The sequence below is a fragment of the Ciconia boyciana genome, chromosome 1, assembly GCF_034638445.1.
Source record: "Ciconia boyciana chromosome 1, ASM3463844v1, whole genome shotgun sequence".
Classification (NCBI taxonomy): domain Eukaryota; kingdom Metazoa; phylum Chordata; class Aves; order Ciconiiformes; family Ciconiidae; genus Ciconia; species Ciconia boyciana.
In genome coordinates, this window is record NC_132934.1 from 87612548 (window position 1) to 87636013 (window position 23466).

At 44.2% G+C, this 23466-nt stretch overlaps 3 protein-coding genes across 10 annotated transcripts in view; 2 read left to right on the forward strand and 1 right to left on the reverse strand.

Annotated features, from left to right (window-relative positions):
* VAMP1 (vesicle associated membrane protein 1) overlaps positions 1-1634 on the forward strand; it is a 46327-nt gene extending 44693 nt beyond the window's left edge. For 2 of the 4 annotated variants that reach the window (XM_072880572.1, XM_072880502.1), the window contains exon 6: positions 711-1634. The gene's annotated coding sequence lies outside the window, so the exon portion shown is untranslated. The remainder of the gene's footprint in view (positions 1-710) is intronic. The other 2 variants (XM_072880459.1, XM_072880484.1) reach the window with 1 other exon arrangement.
* Positions 276-12434, reverse strand: FBXO40 (F-box protein 40). 2 transcript variants are annotated; one of them, XM_072880398.1, is made up of 4 exons: positions 12427-12434; positions 12251-12266; positions 2558-4456; positions 276-473 (listed from the first exon to the last, which is right to left on the reverse strand). In XM_072880398.1, exons 1-4 carry the CDS (start codon positions 12432-12434, stop codon positions 276-278), a joined length of 2121 nt encoding a protein of 706 aa, XP_072736499.1. The 2 variants fall into 2 exon arrangements, with proteins under 2 accessions (XP_072736499.1, XP_072736490.1); XM_072880389.1 differs by lacking the exon at positions 12427-12434 and having other exon boundaries at positions 12251-12286.
* A 4173-nt stretch (positions 12435-16607) lies between these two features.
* KPNA1 (karyopherin subunit alpha 1) overlaps positions 16608-23466 on the forward strand; it is a 71390-nt gene continuing 64531 nt past the window's right edge. For 2 of the 4 annotated variants that reach the window (XM_072880600.1, XM_072880611.1), the window contains exon 1: positions 16608-16834. The gene's annotated coding sequence lies outside the window, so the exon portion shown is untranslated. The remainder of the gene's footprint in view (positions 16835-23466) is intronic. The other 2 variants (XM_072880594.1, XM_072880585.1) reach the window with 2 other exon arrangements.

Below are 23466 nucleotides of genomic sequence, written 5' to 3' on the forward strand. Positions count from 1 at the left end.
AACAAAATCCTTATTGCTTTCTTCAGGATGCTGTATTAAGCAAGCAACAGAAACATAAACAGAAAGCACATGATACCAGTGAGCAGTGGATGAAGTTTTTACAACTAAATTAATGCAGGAGAAAAAAAAAGATGCAGTATGTTTCAAACGCAGCTGGGGAGAAGCCAGTTTTGTATGTCCAAAGGAGAGTTGGAAGCAACAATCTTTACACAGGAATCCCCAGATTTTCTTTTCAAGGGCCCTGAAGGGAGTGTGGCAGCGGGGAAGCAGGTTGTTCAGACTCTGCGCTTGAAAATAGAAACCAAAGTCTTTTGAGTCTGCTCTCGCAATTCGCACATGCCTGTCAGCAGCACGGGGTCTGTCTTGTGCTCCACTTGGTAGAAGGGACAATTCTTCAGGTGCTCTGACATGCACGCCACGTCGTTGTGCTGCCATTTGTTAACTCTGGAGAATAGGCTGCTGAACTGCCATATCTAATATGGGAAAGGGGAGAGAAATTGGGGAGAGAAAATGGGAATGTTGGTAAAAATAGAAGAGGATTTTAAAAATCTGTATATGCTTATAGTGGGTGTGCATTACTTGTACTGAACAGGCTAGTGAACATCTGATTGTGCAGGGCTGGCATAACAAGTAAAAATGGGGTCTGTATTGTTATGTACCTCGTACTTGCTGGTTTTGCTGCTTTAGTCATCACCTGCCATTTTTAACAGGAAAGTATCCTTCTACACTTTTTGGTGTCAATCCACTGCAGGGCATGAGGAAATCCAGGACACCTGACCACTGCACCTCTACAGAAAACTCCACCACATGTACAGTGTGATCCAAGATGTTTATAAAGCAAAATGACTACAGCATGCTTGTGTGATATGGATCTAAAAGAAACCTGACTTCATAAGGACCTTCCAAAGCATCTATCAGCAACTTCAAAGTAATTAACATTAAAACACTGTTGTTATTCACCCCACCCCAGAACAAACCTGGGAAGTCTAAGGTTAAAGTTATTCCTAGAGGACATACAAACTTGTAAAAAATAGAAATGTGCAGTTAAAATTTTACGATTCTGTTTGCAATGATACCATGTACCATTTAGTGATATACCAGCAAGTAGTGATAAGACTGTGATTAAGTCACTTTAATATTTGCAGTATACCATTAAATCAAATGAATTTTTAAAGCCATAGTGGACTTCTCCCTAAAAATGTTCCTTTCTGTGGAAGAAGGACAGTACGTGGGTGTGCTATGCTTAAGATTACCTGACCCTGTCCTAGTCCTAAGTAATCATAGCTATTATACACAGTAGTCAAGAAATTCAGACTAATCACAAACAGAATGTTTTAAAGCAAAGTCTGTGCATTGGAAACAAGATTCCTGTGTGGTCAGTATAGAAAGCTAACATGAAAAGGGTTAGACAGTCCTTAAATTCAATGCTGCTGGTTTGAAATTGTGCTACAATAACTGAAGTTAATTGCTATATGATTGCTCTGCCCAAATTTCTTCATTTTACTGAAGGAAGCCACATTTTCCAGTAAATTATTTCAGGCTAATTCCTGTTTTGGATTGGGCTAATTCAACTTGCAGCCACCAAACTTTGTTACACAGATTTTGAATTCACCACGCTTCATGTTTTCTCTTAATAAGGAGTACTTTCTCTTAATAAAGAGTTATAAACTGCTAAGCTTCCATTTGATGAGAATCAGTAGGTGGAGATCTTCAGGGGTGGGCTTGAAAGCCAGGTCCTTAGATAATTTCTGGGAGTCTTCCCTGGATCTCTCAATTATCTGTTCCTAGATCTCTGTCTTGTCTGCTTGGTCATGCTGGAGTCTCTCATGTTATTCTTTCAAACAGTTTTGTTAGAGCAGCTGCAAGGCTATCAGCTAGAAAAAACCCCCTGTAATAACTATTGTTCGACTGGGACTTAGACTGAGCTATGTTTATATATTTCATTCAAACTACCTGAACAGCCAATAAGGATGGTAATTTTCCAGCACAAACAGTGGGAGACCAGCTTTGCAGAAGAAGGCTTCCTATCCCCATGCTGCTCCTTCAGGTGCTCACAACCCAAGGAGTCAGACACTCATGGCAATCCTCTGAACTACTAATCATGAAAGCCCTCAGGGTTGATGTGAATGCCTGAGCTCCTTTCACAGCCACGTCTCCTTGTTCTTTACCTTTTTGGCCTTCTAAAGCATGTTTTGGTTTTGACATACCCTAGATTGGCTTGTAAAGAACAAAAAAAGTATGAACTTCAAGTTCTTAAAAAAATCTATGTGTAACCTTTAACTATTAGGAATTCTCAGTCCCCAGTGCCTAAAAATGTTGCACATGCAAACAAGTTACCCAAGACAAGCTTGGGTGAGGACTTTCAGTCAGAAGATGTCCATTTACACCTTCCTACCTTTGCTAGATATACTGCATTTTACAGCCCTGACCCCTGACAATTGCAAATTCACAATCTCATGAACCTTTCCTACATCTGCATGCAGCATCCCTTGCTATGCTTGTGTTTTATCTGGAGAGAACCCATGGCTGTCTTTTTCTCAGTGTCACATTCACTTGCCTTTTTGCGAGCTTTCCACGAAGTACCGCCATGGGAATATCTTTTTTTCTCCCAGACCAGCAGGACCATTCCCCTCTCTTGAAGAAGAGTGGCACAGATATCCCTCATCAGCACTGACACTTGTGATAGCTGAGATAAACTGAAGCTGTCCAGGAACCCCGCAATGTACTTGAGCACTTCCACTGGAAGGCTGCTCAGTGAGTCCTTATTTCTCCCTTGATTTGCCACAGTGGAATTGCACTTCCCTGATTCAGCAAGGAGGGTGTCCACCTCTGGCTTAATAGCAAATGTCTTGAGAGGCATGCTGTATATAACCTTGGCCTTAAGTCCATCAGGGCGGAAGTGATTTTGAACAAAAGTACATCCCAAGTAGGCCAGTGGGCAGCGATGCTGGAACCATCCATCTAGACATGACTGGATATCAGTGTGCACATTCTTGAAGTGGGACGGGAACTCGTCTCTCCTGAAGAAATGACTGCAAGTGAATGTGAAAGCTGAACTGCTTTTGTTGTGTCTTCTGGTTACACATTCAGTGTAGAGCTCCACGTGGAGTTCTGGTGGGCTTTTTTCATCCAGAATATCTTCTAGAACAGCACTGGAGGAGAAGGGATCCAGAGGAAAGCTGTATGTCTGTGTTGCAAAATCCATAAAGAGTCCATCAATACCCCTTGCTTCAGAAATCTCATGGCCTTTCAGCTCTTTTTCCAGTGCACACAGCAGTGTGGCTTTAACTATATTTGCCTTAGGTAGTTCTTCTAGGTTTATTCCCAATTCTGAGGTATCCACTGACTTGTCTGAAGTTGGTATCTTGTGGCCCAGTGCATCTCCTAGTCGTGCTCTTTTGCCACAGTAACTAACTGGCACTTTGAAGGTGTAGACAGTCTTCACCTCCTGAGCTTCCAAGTTCCCATAGACAAAGTCTTTTTCTTTGGGAGTGCAAGCAGCTAGCTGGCCAAAGCGGATGAGCATTCCCCCATGATGTACCAGATACATGTTGTAATCACCTACACCAACCTCCTTCTTCAGCCTCTCCAGGACCCCTTCTTGCCAGGGAGCCAGTCCTGTCATTTCTGTATTTGGTGTTACTTGTTCAGGCTTTTGGTCCTTTGCCTCTTCTGCACTGTCAGGTGCTTCCTTTGCCTTCTCTGTGGAGCTGGCAGCATGAGGGGCTGATGCTGTTTTATTGGAAGCCTCCTCCGTCTTTTGTCCTGTGCTGGCTGCTGAGCCTGTTACCTTGCAAGCCAGAAGCTCTTTGCTGAAAATGTTCTCCCAGGTTTTGTAACTCCCCAGATCCATTCCCTCTTTGTCCTTTGCCAAATCTTCACGCTCACTTTGGCTGAGCTCGGACAACTGGTTGTCGCCCTCTTGGGAACCACAGGCTACTCCTCCCATAGCACCTTCTTCCCCACCCATGGCTTCGTCCATTTGCTCTTCCAATTCATCCTCTTTCCTCCACTCTGGAAACAAGTCGGCTATTTTCAAAGTCCTGAAAAGTATCTTCTGGTCTCTGAGTGCCAAGGCTGTGTCCAGACACTCTTCGTTCAAGGTTTCTTTCATAATGTTCTTGTGGAGGGTTGTGTCTGAATCCATGTTTGGCCAGCGATTCCACTCCATCGAGCAGCAGACAACGCTGGCTGGACAGACCTGGAGGTGCTTTGCCAGCTTAAAGCGGGCCATGGAAAAAGGGCAGCCATAGGCTGAGTTGAGGCAGGAGACCTGCTCTAAGGGACAGAGCAATTGGTGCTCCTCCGCCTTGCACATGTGGAATGTGGCCCCACAGTGAAAGCGGCAGGTGATCACTATGCAGGAGATGGAGGGCTCAATTGGTGCATGGCAGTGCCGGTTGAAACATCTCTCACAGTGCCTGTGCTGCCCAGGTGGAGCTTTCTGAGCCTGGTGCTGTGTGTAGCAAAGACAAAAAGACAAGAGTTATTGCCCGAAGGAGCAAGAGTGACCACAGGCCATCTGCCTGTGCTTGGTTTCTATGCGTTAGGTGCTCATATGCACCTCTAGTGGGAATAAGGCTGTGGGCAAATGACTGCCAGCTCCATACAGTCATGTAGCAGCACTAATACCCATGGTACAGCGTGGCCTGATAGCAGTACAGGTACAGATAAGGTCTTTACTCATTAGTGCAGCAGAGGCAGCCAGGGTTTGGGAGTGAGCTGTTTTCTGTCCCAATATTTACGCTGCATCTATCTATACCAAACTGCTGAAATCAAGACTGCCAGAGGCAGAGTGAGGGAGATTCCCACTTCCTCAATGCTGTTGGAGTAGGAAAGATGATGTTTCTTTCTCCTCTCTAGAAAAACTCGCTGGTCATTTGGCTTACATTTCTTGTCATCTCCCCCATAAAGACATGAATGTTGTGCAAATGAACCTCCCTTTGCTCTATACCAGCAAGGCTGAGAGTGAGGATTATCATCATGATCCCAGTTCCCAGTGTGGAAACCAGCCTGGGTAAAGGCTAATTTGCCTGGCTTTCTTTACTCCACTTCCCTGATTTACCCTTACACTCCTAGATGATACCTGCATGTCGTGGAACAGAGACTGAGGGGAACTTTCCTTCAGGCAGGTTTACTTGCTACATCTACTTTCAGGTGTCAAAACCTGGAATAAGGCGATGCCTCAGTCTGCATTTTGGAGAGAAGCTCCAGAGTGCAGTGGGGGCTTGTTGCAAGATTATACTCACCTGGTTAAATCAATTTTCTTTAACTTTTTTTTACAAACTGCCTTTCACCTTTCTTCCCCTTGCTGTCACCAGTGAATGCCAAGTAGATAGGAAGGAGGAGAAGAGAGCAGGTTTATCTCATCCTCAGCTCAGCACCACGGTGTGCAGTTAGGGCAGAAGGGGAGCGACTAAGGTCTAACTTCAACAGAGCTTTTCCCTTCCTGTGATGGAGTAAGGGAGAGGTCAGGTCTGAGCATGCCTTTTACAGGGTGCCTCTTTGAGAAAGAATCTATTTTTGTTCCTTTGGGATCTATTTTAGAGCATGATCCTACAAAAAACAGTCACCACTGCTCTACTTCTTCAGTTCATCCTACGTACTTGTGACAAGTCAGTGTCAAACACTATCCAGAACTGAATAGGTAATCCTGAGTTGATCATATTTTAGATTCAGTTTATGAAGGTGTTAGTGAGACCACAAGGGGCCAGAAATAGGGAAAAAGGTGCCAGGCAGCAAGTAATAAACAATACCAGTCTCCATTTCATAAATTCAGCTGCCACTAGGCAGCTCCATGAATTTAACATTTTGCAACGAACAGAGTGGATTAAAAGAACAAGTTGAGGATGCCAAAACAAATGTTTCAGAAATTTCAACCAGCTTTATTATATAAGCAGGCTAAATGTTTTCTTAAGGAAGACTGCATTTCAGTTCTCACATTTCCATATTAACATGGCTTCACAATATATATTTAAATTTTTCCTCTCCTCCCCTTAAAAACCTTTGATATAAAAAGGACATACAATTTTCCTGAGGTCCAACAACAAAAAGCAGAAGTACAAGAACATGATGTATGAAGATCCTTATATAAAAAGTTGTCACTACCAGATTATTAGCTTTGTGTCAGAATGAACCACTCATCATCTGCTTTGCTTTCACTATTGTGTTTTTTATTCTTTCCCAGTAAGTCAATTAAATCAGTTTAATTAGTAAAATTAATGCACTTATGAGGTCTGCTTCCAAAAGCTCTCGGTTGCCCTTGTTCATAATATCTCTACCCTTGCAATAATTCCTGGCAATAGCTGTTACTTCTCCCTAAACACGGGAAAACAGAAGCACAGAGTCTGACAGCAAGTAAATGCAGATGGTGATTAGCATGAGGCATGCCTTCTGTTGTAACAAATCTAAAAACATAAAAAATTAGGTTCTAGGTTAGAACAGTGGTCCACCCAGCCCAGCAGGCTTCTTCAACAATGTCTGTAAGAGATGCTGTTTAGGGGGAACATGTAGGACATCCTGTGGTCTTTTCCCCTCATACACAGTTGTTGGATTAGAGAACTAAAGGCTGCTCAGTCACTACTTGGAGCTACATCCCTGGATACTTCAACTGGTATCAGTAACTTGACCCAAAGAAGAACTGCTGCAAGTAGAAAAGTCCAGATTTCTGACTTACTGCTCCTTGCTGTAGAGGTTGCATTCTGGCTTGGTTCAGCCTACTGTGAATCTTTGTGGAAGGGAAAAAGCTAGTGATAAGGAGGAACTGTAGTTCTGTTTCCAAACAGGACCTAGGGCACTTTTTTTTTTTTGGTGAAAATGAGAAAAAGATTTTTGACAAGTCTTCTCACCACACTTTCTATGCAGTAGGAACTACCATAGGCCCAGCAGACTCATTTGGCTCTTGGAAAAAATATACATTATTAGTAAAATAATTTAGACTTTGTTTTTTCTAAGGTTAAAGAAAATACAGTAGCGTCATTTACCTAGATGTGAGTGCTTTTGCAGCCCCAGGCTTAAGTGACCTAGCCCTGAGGAGAGCTATGCTGCAGAGCAAGTAGGCTCAGGCTCAAGGGGAAGAGATGCTAAGTGAAGCTGCTTCCCCTCTCTTTCCTGAAGGCACTGTTTTAACTTCTCATCTTTCACATCTAGGCAATGGAAGTCATGAATAACGCAGGAGAAGGAAAGATGTCTGGGAAAGGCAATGCATGTGGGTTCCTGCAGTCACCAAAGACCACACACTCATGTTTGAATTTGATGTGCATTAGTTGCTCAAGACATCTTTGTTCCATCCATTGCAACTTCAAACACTGACCAATACCTGTTTACATCTCCTAGTGAATCCCATTCCTCCTCGGTCCTGCAGAGTAAAGGAGTAAGTCCTCTGTGGTCCCTTTACCTAGGGACAAACTTATGTTCTGAAGTATAAGGCTCAAGTACCTTAACCTTTGTTTGCATGGGAAGAGCTTGAGACAGCAATGCAAAAAAAATAATATTTTGTGACTATCCATTATAACATTCCCTGCCTTGTCTTGGGAAGCACTTGCTTCTGCACAGAGGTGACACCAGGGTGCTAGCCAGAGTGGCCCCAGCCACATCCAGCCTTTAAATACATGTAGTTTAGGGTGCCATCTGTCCTGCTTTAGGCTGTTTAGTTACATCTACTTTTATGTGGCTCAGAGAAGCAGGAGATACAGATTGATTTATTTCACATTGGCAGCATCTTTGCTCTCTCATTCTTGTAGCATTTTGCTGCAAATATAATCTCTAAAAATAGTCCCAGCTATGACTTGCATAAGGTCAGAGGAAGGCTGGGTACATTACACTGCAATAAAAACATGAATGTGTGAACAATACTTTCCACTGCAAAACCAACTCAGAGAGAAATAATTGATAAATAAAAATACATCTGAGGCACAGGCCTTATGGTTCTCCAAAAACACAGAAAGGACACAGAGGACCCTGCTTTCACACTGCTGTATGCAGAAATGAACCCCATCTGAATCACGTGTAGAGAAAGAAAACACATGCTTTTTTTATCAAAAGTGACCATATCAGAGCATTCAGATCCAGAATGTGTCTTCATCATTATTCAGATCTGCCATTTTTAGTTGAGTTCACCTCATCTCTAACTTGTATATGCTGTTCTGTCAGACAAATGATTTCTATACCTCTCTTCTCATTGTCAGATCTGTGAAGCTGGAGTACAGGAAGAAGGGAAAGAAAACTTTTCTGATATTTATCAGGGTTTGAATGCTTCTTCTATTCTGACATGCTGGTAATCTAGAGCTCTGTATTTTAACTGATGATCTAGTTAGCTCAGTGGTTTAGTTGATGGTATTATTGTCAGTACACAAACTACAACTTTCAAAACCCTAAGCAGAAAGTTTTCCAATTCTTGCCGCAGTAAGTTTGATACATAACATCCAGAGGCAGGTGACACACAGGTATGTCAGATGATGAAACATTTCTCTAAACCTGTACACTTCTTGTTTCCCTGCAACATGCAAAATTTCCTGAGAGCTGGATCAGAAAAAAAATCAAAACAGAAATGCTCACTTGAATCATGTTCAAGCTACTTGGCTCTTGGAAAAAATATACATTATTAGTAAAATAATTTAGACTTTGTTTTTTCTAAGGTTAAAGAAAATACAGTAGCATCATTTACCTAGATGTGAGTGTTTTTGCAACCCCAGGCTTAAGTGACCTAGCCCTGAGGAGAGCTGTGCTGCAGAGCAAGTAGGCTCAGGCTCAAGGGGAAGAGATGCTACAGAAAGGAAAGAAAGGATACAAATTACAGTCCACAGTCTGTAAACTTTGGTAAATCTTTATTTTTAGACCATCATGACAGCAAATCAAGTAAGGTTTAAAAATACACAGCTGCTATTTTAACTGCAGGTATGTCTGTGTCTGGAGCAGATCTGTTCAGTGACAATAACTTACAGTTTCTAAACCAATTACAATTTATTTTCAGTAAATATATATTTAATTCAGTTGCAGTCAATGAGCCAAAACAATAAAACTGTTTTCTTATTTGGTATTTGCTATGTGTGACTGATCATATGACATACTAAGGTTATACATCATATCTGAGCTCTTCTCACAGAATCAAGGGGTGACTCCCCTTTTAAAGAACCATCAAAAGGGCCACCAGAAACCCCAGATAATTACCTCAAAGAATGCCTCTGAGATGAGATTGCAAATGAACATAAAACAAACTTTCTAAGATTTACAACTTGATAAGGAACTCTTAAAAAAAAATCTCAGGAAAGTTTGCATCCAAATGCTGGAGCCAAGAATGTTAAAGTTATATATAATGTTACAACAGAAAAGTATTTTCAAAGAATGTGAATACTTTTGGTGAAGTGTATAGGGCAGATAGGAGATATTATCTATTTCTTTTAATCCTTGTTACTCAGTATGTGGTGTTTATCTCTTTTTTATCATAATACTTAAATCCTGAGGTGAATAGAGAGTTATTAATTTCCTTACAGGGTTTTTCAATATATTTACTAATTTAGTATCTGGGGGGGATCACAACCAATAATGAATTTATCTTTGCAGTACTAGAGTTGCACTTGAGGTTAAAAGATACTATTACTTCTATTTGGAAGATGTAGAATTAAAATATAGAAAGATGAAAAGAAAGAGAATTAAATATAATATTTTATATAAATAACTATATATACACACTCCAAGCATGGAGATGCTCAGGTTCTGATGTTTCACTTGCAGTCACATGCCTCCTGCAAAAAAACCCTGGCAGAGCCAGCTGTAGAATCATCACATTTTCTAGGAGAGCTTCTAATTCTCCTTAAACTAGAGGTTTTCTTCTCTTTTCGTGCAGTGTTCTTCCTCAATCACTACGTACATAACAACCTCAGCAAGAAATCAGGCTTGGGTCTCCTTTTGCTACATAGATATATTTATTTCTTGTAGCTGAGGAAGAAAACACTATGCCATTGGAAACCGTACTGTACCACATTTGTACATGATTCTCAGGAGCCTAATTTTCCTAAAGTCCTGTCCTTTGATACAAAATAAAAAGCAAACCCAAGAATGCCACCACCTGCAATCATGGTGACCCCTAAGTGAGTCAAGCCCCACATCTTGACACCTACAGCAGGGATAGCTACAGTTTGAGTGACCGCCTTGGCGCTAGGCATAGCGGGTCACTGTCCTTTGTGGCACACCTGCTCTGCAATTGCCATTCAGACTGATCTTGCATGTACCTGTTGCCAGCCATGCTTTAAATGAGTCAGGCAGTGAATATGGTACAGCCCAGGGTAGGTGGAAAGGAAGAATAAAAATTACAGATGAAATATTTCCATCAATAGCACTAATAAATTTCTAGCAAGCATGTGCAACACATAGTTTCTCTGAGGCTCAGACCTTGAACAAGTCCACATGGGTTTTATAGGGGCACTTTGATTCCAGGACAATCCTTCTGGTGAACTTCAAATCCCCAGTATAAGACATGCAGAGTGAAAAGGTTTTCAGTGAGAGAACTGACCTGATAGATAAGCCCAAAGATGGAAGGATGAGGCTGTGACAATTAGGGAGCTACTCCCTATATTTTCTAACTGCGGATCAGCTGATTGAGCCTGTGGTGTTTCATAGCAATAACCACTGGTTCAGAGTTACTGAATTGCTTTATACTGAATTGCTTTATACTGAAAAAAAAAAGCTTTAAAATGACAGGGATGGAGTAGGTCCACAGTACAGTGCATCAGTCAGGCACATTCCTTGCTTTTCTTTCAGGGCACACATGCTGCTTAGCTCCACAGCAGCATATCAGCTTCTTTTCAGCCCCCTAAACCTGGCATGCAGGACCGTGGAACTCAAGAGAAGCTGTCGCACCATCAGGCCTCCCCCTCACCTGGTAAATCTGTGCTGCATGCACACAGTAAAAAGGTACCGAAACTTGCTAGTGCAATTTCTATCTAGTGAAATGCACTGGTGCTGTTATGGGAGGAGTAGGGGAGAGTTCAGAGCAGCGAGGCACGGGTCACACAGGGTGCTGCTGGTAGAAACCCCACACTGCACTCCCCCCTGTGAGATCTGGATCAGCAATATTGCTTGCTCCTCCCTACCTGGCGCAAAGTAGCCGTAGCTCACCTGAGACAAACCCACCCCAAAATTCCAGGTGCTGAAGTGGTCCCCTGGGCTGGCGGTACATTGCAGGGCAGCCCAGCAGCAGGCTCTTGTGCTGGGCATGTTGGGGAGTCGTGTGGGAGACAGGCAGGACAGGGAGAAGGGGGAGGCTGTGGCATGGAGCTGCTCTGCTGCTCCTTGTGCATGTGAGGGGTCCCTTGGTAGAGACACAGTCAGGCAAACTCTCACTTTGCATTGATAACTAGGAAATGGGTTTGGTTTTGGTTTGAGTTCAGCAAGTGCTTTAAAATAACAGGTTCCAGTTTAATTGCAGTTTGAGAAAAAAAGAAGAATGGTGCAAACTGGTTTTTTTTTTCTTTGGGCTCAGGTTCTATTTTATGCCCTGGTAATAATCTAATTAACATACTTTTCTGAAAACTTCTTGAGATAATCAAGTGAATGGTTTTAAGCAAAACAAAAGAAACCTAGCCCAAGGCAGATGTCCCGCATAGTGAATTTCAGAGCTATTGGTCAAGGTCTAAGTCATTAAAACAACAGAGAAAAGATTCCTGAATAAAAATTGCTAAGCAGCCGCAACTCTAAACAGTACAGTAGTACCTCTAACACTTGTGAGTCTTACTTCATCATCTTATTATTCGGTCTGGCCTACAAACATACACTTTGCAGTCTGAATCAACAAAACTAACCAGATTTTAAGTTTTAGCATTTTTGCCAGAAGATTGCTCTTGCCTCTCCTCTGACCCTTACTGTATCTCCTTGTCTTACTTCTCTCAGTTTCTTGAAAATTACAGAAATTGAATTTTTGATTTATCATCTGTCCTGCTACTGAAGCTCCCATCTTAGAATCAGTGTCTTAGTTTTTTAAAACCCCAGATACAGTGCTGCAAACTATGGCTAATCCACTGAATATATTATGGAGGTTTTTTTTTTCAGAGCAGCATGTCACAGAAGCATTCACAGTTACCAGCTGCCTCTGTTTTAGGGTGTCATTTAAGACATCTTGTGTCTGATTATTCTACTTCATCTTAATTACTAAGGCTATTTTGAAGACGTCTTGATTTTCATAGCTCGATACAGTAACCACTGCATTGCATAAGGTTTGACCAATAAAGACTCCAACTCTATTTACAAACCTTACCTTAATCATAGAGTCCCTTTGTGTGTACCAAACAGTTGCTCTCCTGGTTGCGCTCAGCTGGGTTGAAGTGAGGTGGGTAAGGGACAACTGCAAGCAAAGACAGAGGAGAGAATGGGAGGACCTGGAGCAAGCCCAGGCAGAAACATCAAGTAGTTTTGGGATGTTAAAAATAAAACCCATGCATGTGATCGTGTAGCTCAGCTTACAGAGCAGTCTCTTCTACTGTATTTGTTAACACTGTCACTTCTGGAGTGATACTTCATAGAGAAGATGTGAGAGGCAGAACCAATAACACTCTGTGCCCCCTGCATGAGAGGAAAAGATCAAAACCCTTCCTAGAGCCCTGTATCAGCTCCCTGCCACTCTCTGATGGAGGTTTGCCCTTTACGGCTTAACTCCCCTTGGTGCCCACACTAGTTTGTGGTTTCTGCTGTTGGAATTGTTGCCATGCCCTCGGGTCCCATCATCACCAACTCTAGCAGCTGGTGCAGACAGCGATGGCAGGTTTCCAATCTGTTTGGGCAGGGGTGGGCAGAAAGACAGCAGGAATGGCCCAGAGCTAAGCAGCTGGGCAGATCTGCCTGCCTGCCTCCCAGGGACCCACAGGAGGCTCCCCAGCTCCAGCTGCTCCACTGCACAGTGAAAGGGTCCCACCAGCCACTGGGAGGAAGCCTGAAGGGTGCAGCTCCCAGTGTCACCCTTCCTCAGCCAAACCTGAGGAAGCAAAAGAGCAAAGGAGAGCAGTCACATTTCACTGTCTGCATGGACCCATTAAAGCACTTCATGGTGAGTTTCATGGTGAGCACAGACATACGGGTACTACTACATCTCAATGAGGTTCAGGGATGCAGATGGGGCACGCGCTGCTTCTCCCTGGTGGGTGCTCATCCCATCTGGCTGCAAAGACACCTCTTGTGATCCTGCTGCTGTACGCAACCACTTTTCACCACCTCAGAAACACAGAACAATATCTTTCGGCTGTGGCGGTGATGGCTCTGAGATCCTAAGTCATGATGAACTTGTTGCTTTGCCTTATCTTTCTCTTTCCCTATCTGGGAGTCCCCAGTGACTTTCATGGTTTGAAACAGTGCAGGCAACTGTGTTTTCATTTTTAGGGCTGAACAAAATGTCACTAGGTGACAACCAAGGCTTGCTGGTGCCAATCATAATTTAGTAATGCTAAATATGGTTAGCAGTCTGGCTCCATGGCCTTTTTTAGAAAGGGCTGTATTATCGTTATACCATTTCCTGTCATCCCATTTGCACTGTGGGAAACAGGGACCAGTAGTAATATGCCTAAACCCAAATTTCACCCAATCACAACACGATGGCTGATCTGTTTACCCTGTCCACTTCCACCCCTCACCCCCCCCAGTTCAAGGTTATTCTTCAGCCTTCAATATTGCCGTTGTCTTTTTAGACTGATTAAAAACATGCTGCTTGCATGCCTCACTTTTATATGAAGTAAAAAATTATTCTCAAAATTCTGCATTACTGGTTTAGGAGTAAACTCCCTCCAGCTGAATTAACCCAGATGATTACTAAAATACTTAGGGTTTCAGAAGTAGCTGTTGTCAGATATGAAGCTACCTTCTGTCTTAATTTTACTGGCACCTGATGTCAGCCTGGTTTTAGATCTCTGTGTTTCCAGACAGTCTGAACTCTGGTGGCGCTTTTTACTGCTTCCATGTGTTGGTCCGCGATCACGCAGACCCAAACAGCCTGCCCTGGGCAGCCTCACGTAACACAAGCCCCTCCTAAGTTTTGCAAATCCTTGCCTGCAGGTGATGGCTGTACTGCAAAAAGGCGTCATCTGTGGTGGCCTTTTAGGGCAGGGTATCACAAGGCGTGCAGAATGAATGCAGTTCACCACCCCTGAAAATGTGTACATGGTGGAGAGAAGGGAGCAGAAGAGCAAAGGTGACGGGAAACAGGAATTCATCCTTGTACCTGCAGCACACCATTGTATTAGCTCAGCTGCACCTGAAGTCAGACTCTCAGCAAAAACAGGAGAACTTGCAGATCTCTGCTGCCGCCCTTACCTGTGCTAATTTGATTCAAGGTATCTCAGGAATGCCAACCAATGCTGTAACCTGACCTTCTGCTGCAGTATAAATGTGCTTACTGGTAGGGTGAAATCTCTGAAAGAAAAGTTTAACTGTTATTTATTTTTTGATGCAAATGCTCTGGGAGAAAGCTGTTGCCTGTCTGCTTTAATCTCTCTTATCTCAATTCTGTGAGTAGAAATACTATGCTATATAGAAGCCCTATGAAATATACCTACCTATATGTATATGATATGTATATTGTGTATGCATATGTATACATATGATATATATACAAATATATATATCTATTGATATGGGAAAATCGGGCCAGATCTGGTAGCCTGAGAGAGGCGAGGCTGCTGCAGCTCCATGTCCTCAGCCCTAACCAGTAGCCAGGCTGAGCTTGTATTCCCAGTAGGGACCCCCACACAAACACCCATATACACCACATATATACACAGACAGCCACACAGATTACATAGCTGGCCACACAGAGCACTCACATGAACACAAGCAGTGCCAGCGGCCTCATCCCACCCCCCTCTCTGGCTGAGCAGGATGGAGGTGTGCTATTGAGCATATATATATACATACACACACATACACACACCTATGTATAGCGTGGCTCCCTCCAGCAGCTGGGCTCAGACAGTCTACCCAGTAGCTGCCCCTCGATCCCAGTCTCTCCAGTCCCCCTGATCCCCCAGTAGCCAACTCCCCCATGGTGGTCTCGCCCTCAGGGCCCCCAGCAGCTGCCGGGACTCCCCTGGCAGCCAGCTCCTCCCTCGCAGCCCCCTCCCGGCCCCTAGGCCCCCTCGCTAGCTGGTCTGGCTGCACGGTTGTGGCCACTCACACGCTCGTCTGTGCACACGGGCCCTGAGTCCCAGCCCAGCGACTCGCACCCAGACCCCCCCACACCCCCTGCATGTGCTAATGAGAGTCCCTCACTCAAGGCAAAGTGAGAAAGGAGTTCAATGAGAACACGGGACAGGCTGTGCTGATCAGGCGCAGGGCATGGCCAAACCATCACAAACCATTTACACACAACCGGCCCTTTTTATTCCCGTATCCCTCTGGTTTCCCACACTTGTTCCTCTACAAATCACCTAAACCCCTCCCTTTCCCGCCTTTGATTCCTCCCCTAAACATCCCCTAATGAGTCCTGTGCAATCCCCCAACGCTCTTCCCCTGCATCCCATCGCGTGCGACCCGCCCCCCCCCCCCAAGCCCTAAAGGTGCTCTGGGGCTGTGACTCTCCTGGGACAGCTCTGGACAGCGTGTCCCCTCCTCCGAGTCCTTAATTTGTGTTCCCACCTGCCATTGTGCCTCTCTGGGCCTGTGGAGATGAGCCTTTGGTGGGCTGAGGGCTCCTGGGATGGGCCTGCGAGCAGCCCGGCAGGGTACCGTTTGGGCTCCCCCTCCTGCCGTCATCTCCCTGTGCTCCTTTATGGGTGTGCAGACGAGCTTTTGTCACATAACCTCATGTATGTATCTATCCCTACATATACCATGGCTGACTAGCAGCTACTGTGGCTTTTTGTGCTATGAGACCAGCGATCACCACCTGCATTTATTACTGCCACTCTGCTGCGTTCAGTCTTACTACCATACGATCTGCCTGTGAAACTGCAGAATGGCTTTGCTTTTCACCTGTACCCCTCAGCGAACGCAGAAGACAGCAGTGCTCCTCTTACAGTGATGTGGTTTATACTGACATCGAGGCCACCCCTAGGCAACCTGCACCGCAGGAAGCATTAATTAAAGTGGAAATATCAGCTCGGTAGGCCATCCCAGGCTGTAAAAGCCCTTGGGGAGATCCTGTCCCTTCTACTGCTGCCTGTCACGAAGCTCCCTCGCGGCAGCACTGACCGGCAGCAGGTTACAGCCCGCGGCCGCCGGCGGCCTAACACCGCCCTGCCATTCGCCGCTGCTGCGCCATTGCCGCCACGCTCCGCACAGCAGTGCCCGCCCGCCTCAGCGCCTTCGACCCGCCTGGACGACGCCACCGCCCCTCAGGCGGGGAGGCGGTGCCTCCTCCCCCTGCCCAGACCCTCCCGGCTGCGGCGGCACTGCCCGCCGCACTACAGCTCCCAGCATACGCCGCGGCACACTGCGGCGGTCCCGTCGGGAGCGGCGCGCCCTGTCTGCGGCTGCGCGGTGCGCGCGCTGCATGCCGGGAGTCGTAGTCTTCCCTGGGGCCGCGGTCCGCCCGTGCCGCCGGCCTGAGGAGGGCGCTGCTGCTGCGCGAAGGGTGGCCGCCGCCGCCGCCGCCGCCGCCGCCGGTCGGGCCGGGCCGGGCCGGGCCGGGCCGGGCTCGGCTCGCCTCGCCCACGGGGCCGCCGGAAGGGCTCTCCCTCCCAGTGGGCGCTGCGGTGAGGCCGGAAACTACGCAGAGCGCTGGGCGCGTGCGCATTGCCGTCGCCAGCCAGCGCTGGGCAGGCAGGCAGGTAGGGAGGGAGCGGCGCTCGTGCGCCTCGGGCCCTAGAGGAGACAGCGCGGGGCCGGGCCGGGCCGGGCCGGGCCGCTCCGGCAGCAGGTACGGGGGAGAGAGCGCCACTGTCCGCGCCGCCGGGAGCGGGGAGCCCCGGTCTCGGGTCCGCGCCGCGCCGAGCCGGCGGAGGGGGGGATAACGGCAGCCGGGCGGTGAGCGGGGCCGGGCCGGGCGCGGGGGGAGGTACGGGCCCCCGCGGGGGGTCGGCGGGGGCCTTCTCGGCCCGGGCTGCGGGAGGCCCGGGCTGGGAGTGCCGCCGGCTGCGGGAGTCCCCGGCCAGCGCGCGTGCAACAGGCGGGGGCCGCGCGGGCGAGGTGGGGCCGGTCGGCGCGGCGGGAGCCGCGCGCGTGGGCCGGTCGCCTCCCGCCGGGGAGAGCTGTCGGGCTGCGCCTGGCGGCGGGAGGAGAGGGGTCTCTCGGGAAGCGGGAGGGCGGCGGGCCAGGCCGGTCCTGCCCCGGGCGCTCCCGCGTGGCTGGTGAGGCGGCGGGGCTTGTGCCGGTGGCGGGCTGCGCTCCGCGGAAGCGCGGCGCGCGCGGGGTGGCTTTGAGGAGTCGGATAAGTGCGAGCTCCAAGGACGGGCTTTCCCGGCGCTGCTGCGTGCCGGCGGGGCCGGCCGTCTTGTCCTCTGGCGGGACAGGGTGTGAGGAGAGACAGTGCCGAATCTCGAGGGGGAGGGGAAGGGAAACTTTCTCCTGGGTCTTCCAAGCATGTCCCTTTTTTTTTTTTCCCCCTAGTGATCTCAGTTGATCTTACAAAAGCTATACCTTCTCCCTGTAAACATCACCTTATAGCCTGACATTGTCCTAGCTACGACATTACCTCTTTGACTACCTATATGTGATGAAGGGTTTGTGCTTTCTCTGTAGCCGTGGTGGCCGTTTCCAATTGTCATGTCTCCGGAGACCTTGTAACCAGCAGAAACTCATCACATGCATAATCTTTAAATTTGTATTGCTTGTACAAGAATACTCATAACGATGATCTTAAGCTTTGCCTCTTGAGGGCGTTTCATGAAAACTGAAACTCTAGGCTGAAAACATAGGTCATGAGCTGTGAAAATACTGGGCTGCTGTTTTCTGCAGAATTCCCAAATGGTGCTGAATGGTTGTGTTTAATAGTCCCTTTATCCTTTATTCAAGCTGCCGTTTCTCTGGATTTTTTTGTTCGCTGGTGTATTTTCTGCTCTGACTGCTTGATGTTAACATAAGACTTAACAAAGTTGGGCTATGTCTATGGGCTATCCAGGAGTGGGATTGCAACTTTATTCCTAGAAGCTATTTATGTTAAAGCTATTTTGTACACACCTGTGGCAATTAATAGTTAGAATAGAATAGTTAACAGAACACTGTGTAAATTAATAGTTTGAATAAAACTAATCTTTGGTGTATCTGTCCTTGTTTTCATTGTAACTTCATTATGTTGTTGTCCCTGCAACATTACCACATGCTTTGACATGTGAACTAGCTCGTTCAAAACAAGTTTGTTTCTACTTGAGCTGTGGTTGCACCTTTTAATTACGCTTTAGACATACCCATGGGCACAGGGAAAATGAAGAGTAGCTTTGAGGCATGGTAACATAAGATGACATGCGAGGTAGAGTTTTTTATCAGAATGCGTTCCCTTGTCATAATTTTTCAAACAGATGCGATGATGCTTCACTTCCAAGAAACATGGCTGTTTTGGAGGCTTGGGATTCCCCCCCCTCCCAACTTCTAAACAGAGTCTTTGTTACATCCCATCTCATTCTAACACTGTACCAGGATGTTTACCTTTTACTGTCAACATGCCATCCGTTTATTTTTTTTTCTGATGTTACGTTCTCTGTGTTGATGTCTTCAGAGCTGGCTTGCTTATGTGGTCCTGTATATTCAGCTGAGTGCTGGTTCCTGGAGAAGTCACAGTGTAGTCCATTTAGAAGGGGAAAGGCAGCAACAGCCCATGTCAGCAGCACTGACCAAAGACGTTATGATAACTAAAAGTACTACAGTTAGACATTGTAGCAGTTTCTGAAAGGTTCTTTAGAGAGACTTTTAAGTGTAAATGTTTATTTAACCAGATTGTTTGATAGTCTTATTTCAACTTCAGTGTTTCAATACAATGCTCTTTTCTCCCCCTGCCCCTTCCCCCCTTCCCTTCTTTTGAATAAGCTAAAGTGAACAGAATGGTACATTTTGATTTAGACTGTCCTGTATCTGGCAGGCTTGCATTCATATCTTTCTGTTTGTGTCTCCACAAGATTGTGGAATTTTTCTTCTGAAGTGTTTTACACATCCTGGAGGGGGCAAATGTGGGGGGCTTAACTCATATCCTTAAGAACACAAAAGGAAACTGTACCTGTAAAGGCAACAGTAAATAAGTTGCTAGGTTGGAAAATGTAACTTTATGGCAAGAGATGAGAGGTTAACGGATGTAAAACAGTGCCCTCCAGAAAAATAGAAATCAAGTCTATGTGAAAAAGCATAAAATATAGCAGATAAAAAGGAAGGGAAAAAGTGGTGTGAATTAGGGTTAGGGGTTTTAATGTAAACTGGAAACGTAAGGGGAAATAGAAGAGCAGCAGCAAATAGGTAAATTTAATGGATTTGTTTAAATAATTCTGAAAGACAAAGGGGATAGGGGTGTGAGGGAGCCTAGTAGGCTATGAGCAAGTAAAAAAAAAAAAAAAAGACATTAAAGGAATTACTCAATGAAATGTAGTGAGTGGCTGAAATATCTAAACAGGAGGTTCTGGAATGATGTAAGGGACAAAAAACAAGTTAGAAAGACCAGACCACCTCTTTTTTCAGAGAAAAGGAGTGGAAGCTGAACTGATATGAAAATTATCCAGCTTCATACTAAGGGGCTAAAGCCTGATGGAAGTCCTTGTTTAAATAATATAATAATACTAATAAAGAAAATGCTGATGTAAATTGCAGAGATAAGGGGCAGCAATATGAGAGCAAGTCAGTTGTTTTCTGCTCTGAAGAAAAGAATCCATCCTTAATCTGCTACAGTTTTTGAAGTCTGTCAAGCAAGTAATGGATCAAACTGCTCTATTGTATTTCCAAGAATGAATGTGGGATTTTCAAGATACAGAATGCCAGCAGTAGGATGCAAGGCCCGTAGAAATATCAGTACTTTTAAATTATTTTGAAGAAGGTAGAGGAACTCTGGAAAAACAGCAAAGGTAAGTTTAAAAGAAACGCTCAGTGAAAACCTGTGCTAAATATAAAATCTGTGGAACAACAGGACTGGAAATTATATTATGCCACCTCATTAATGTCTTGAACTGCATTAAACGTTGTGCAAGCTTAATAATTCATTTTGAGGATAAAAAGTAGAGGTAGGCTAAGACGGGTGACAGACAGTAAATTTCCTTTCACCAGAAATGGTTTAAAAAGGATGTTAGTAGGAGGGTATGAAAAAGTGGTAGGAAGTAATGGTAGATTGGACATTGCGTTGTCACGTCTGTTGATCCATTCATGTCAGACAGGAGTAAATGGAGTTCACTGACATAGAAGAAATTTTCATTTGGGATAAAGTGAATACTTTCTTGAAACGTAATTAATGCTTAGTGTCATGAGGAGGCAGAAGCTAAAAGCATTCAAATTGAAAGAAACACGACTGTGTTCCTGGATGTATATAGAGAGTAATAGACTGTGAGTTTTAAGAGTGTGCTGTAAGACTTAAGATTTAGCTAGTCACCAGCTGCTGAAAGCTTCCTTTGATGTAGAGTAATTATTTTGTCTTTTTCTATTTTTGTTTGGTAGTTCAGACTGCTTGCCAGGCTGAGCAGGAGGATTCGTATGTTCTGTGACACCAGCCTACCAAATCTAGTTGCTAAGGTTATACTTTAAAGCAAATTCACCTGTTGATATATGAAAATGTCATTTTGCAAACAAGCCACCTTTTGGTGGCACACAAACCACAACTTATCTTTAAGTAAAGTCAGATAATAATGTTGTGATTAGTATTAGATTGTTGAGATGTGTTTTTTGTCTGATGCAGGATAAGTTTGCCTCTTAAAAGATGCAGGACTCCTTTGTATACCTTCCACATGATCATGTCTTTAACTGCCTATTTTACCTGTTTTACCTTTTTTTGTATTGAGAAATTATCAGAAAGGAAAAGAGGTGTCTTTGTGAGTGTCCTGTGTGTTCGAGAGCTTTTGGTAGGAGGGGCACTAGGTGTAAACAGAATGAGGGAGGCAGAGTAAGCATCATCAGGCTTTAAAGTTCCTGTGGGTTTTGGCTTGATGCGGCTGATACATCAGTATTATGTGACTCTTTTGGTTGCTGATGTCCAAAGCTAGTATGAAGTCAGTAGAATTTTGACTTACTGTTATTTTGTGCTTTTGCACACATATCTTCTGTAATGCTGAGTCACAGCAACGTATAAATTTGTTGAAGACAAATTTGTCATCGGGGAAGCATGAGGTAGGTTTGGTTTCAGTGCCTTCTGATATTCACAACCCTAAACAAAAATTGCTTGAAACTACAAAGTAAACTTAGTTAATAATTTAGTTTATTTTTAATCTAATTTGTTTTAAAGTGTCTGGGATTTCTTATTTTTATGATATTAAATGCTGAAAGGTGCACTCTTTTTCTCTTGTAAAGAATATTTAGGGCATGTTAGGATGTTAGAAATGTTAGGATGACTTTTTTTCTGACAGATGATGACTGTCAAATGATAGAGATGACTGTTGTTTTTCAAACGGTCCGGTTTTTAGATATGACCTTACAGAAAATACGTTGTAGGTCAGCTTGTTCTGTAAGTGTAGGGAGGATGTGCTGTAATCTTAATCAAAATACAAATTAATCTCTGCTTTAAAAGAAAAAAAGATTACATTTTAGTTTGGCACACAGGAGTAGTAACTTCTGTTACTTTGTGTAGATGGGCACATTAATGTGAGGTTGTTTTTTTTAATGTTAGTATAATCCTGTGCAGCTGAAAAGTTTAATTCCCCATCACTAGCTGCTTTGTTTTATGACTTGTGGGAACTTTTTGGTTTCAGGTTGATTGTGGGGTTATAGAAATGAGGGTGAGGGTTTGGTTTTTTTTTTTTTTTTTTTTTTTTTTTCATTTAAACAGATTTATTGCACTGCAATGCCTTTGAATGCAGTAGAGGAATTTTGTGTTTGTAACTCAAATCGGAAAGGCTCAGTTAAAAAATGTGAAGATGTTTTCCTTTAAGTTGGCCTGACTTTGAGAGTCAGGTTTTTTGCCCTCTTGCTCAAGTTAAAAGCTTTCTGAAACTTTGAAAGCTGTATGTGCTGCCTTGTTAAGTCAAAATGGACCTGTAAAAAAATGGAACTCAAAACATCTTGGAAATATCTTTTTGATGGCAAATGTATAGTGAACTGCTAGATATACTGTGTATAATCTTTTATTGATTTTTGTTTTTTTTTTTGCTGCCCCCCGGTAAAACTGTTTTCCAATAAACCTTGTAAATGCATTACTACTTAATCTCTTCAGTGATGTTTCTTAAAAAAAAAAAAAAGCATAATCCTTAAACTTTTAAAAATTGACTTAAGTGCCCAGTTGTGTCGCTGTCAGCATGCTTAACTAGTAGTACAGGCTGATGTGTCAGATCCGTTTCTGAGACAGCACCAAGTGTCAAGTAATTCTATTTCTGTTAGTGGGTGTTTTGCTGCAACCAGAAATATACTTCCTTGATTTTTTGTTTTGTTTCTTTCTGTGTGTTTTTTGGTGTAAAAAAGGATGATCAGGGGCCTGGCAAGCTGGTGTTGGCCTGATTTTAGGCATGTCTTGTGAAAAAAAATCTATTTGTAAGCACAGAAGAGCTTTCTGAATGTTACTTGGGGGTATGCTCAATTGGCCCTTCAAGATTAGCCATTTTGCAGAAATACCTTTTATATAGTGGTTGTTTGTTTTTATTTTAAGCACCTTTTCAGCCTGTTTTTCTTTTGTGGAAGATGAGGAGGTCACATTGTTGAAATGCGACATCTCCACAAACTTGATGTCAGGTGTCCTCAATGTTGTTCAGATAATGCAGTCTATTTTTGTTTCTCCTTTTTTGTTTGCTTTTGAGCAACAGTCAATATCGAGGTTTTTAATTTGTCTGTAATATCATGTTCCATATTGTGCAAAATTGTATGTCTTTTCAGGCCTTGCATTAATTGTCTTAAGTTTTAAGATTGTTTTCATTTTTAAGCAAGTACTAGTCCAACTTGTCAAGTGGCCTAGAACTAGAACATGCTAAATTTGCTATAGATTAAGTTGATTAGTACTTGGTTTGCTATTTCACAGGTTTGTAAAGGTGTTAGAACAGAAACAATTGTGAATTAAGGCCTACTACTGGGCATGGAAAAAACCTAATAGGGCTAGAAGCCTGCAAAAATAAAGCAGATTTGAAAGGTACAGAGACGTGCAGCAATTCCGTGAAGAAGTCCCCTTCTTACTTCCAGTTTTTGACAGAAAGTCCCTAAAAGTCTGAACCCTGTTTCAAAGCTATGTATTCTATCCGTGTTTAGCTACGACTCTTATGTTACATTTGAAGCTCCTTTAATCTTCTGGCTTTTTGGATAGCAGAAGGTTCTGTTTGTTTCTTCTCCATCGTTCTTGTGTGATGGTTGCCCTAGGAATGAGGGTTCCTGCTATTCTGCATAAACTGAAGTCTATCATTCCTGCTAGTGAGTAGCACTTGTGCCTGCTGCTGCAGCTTTCCCAAGCCACTG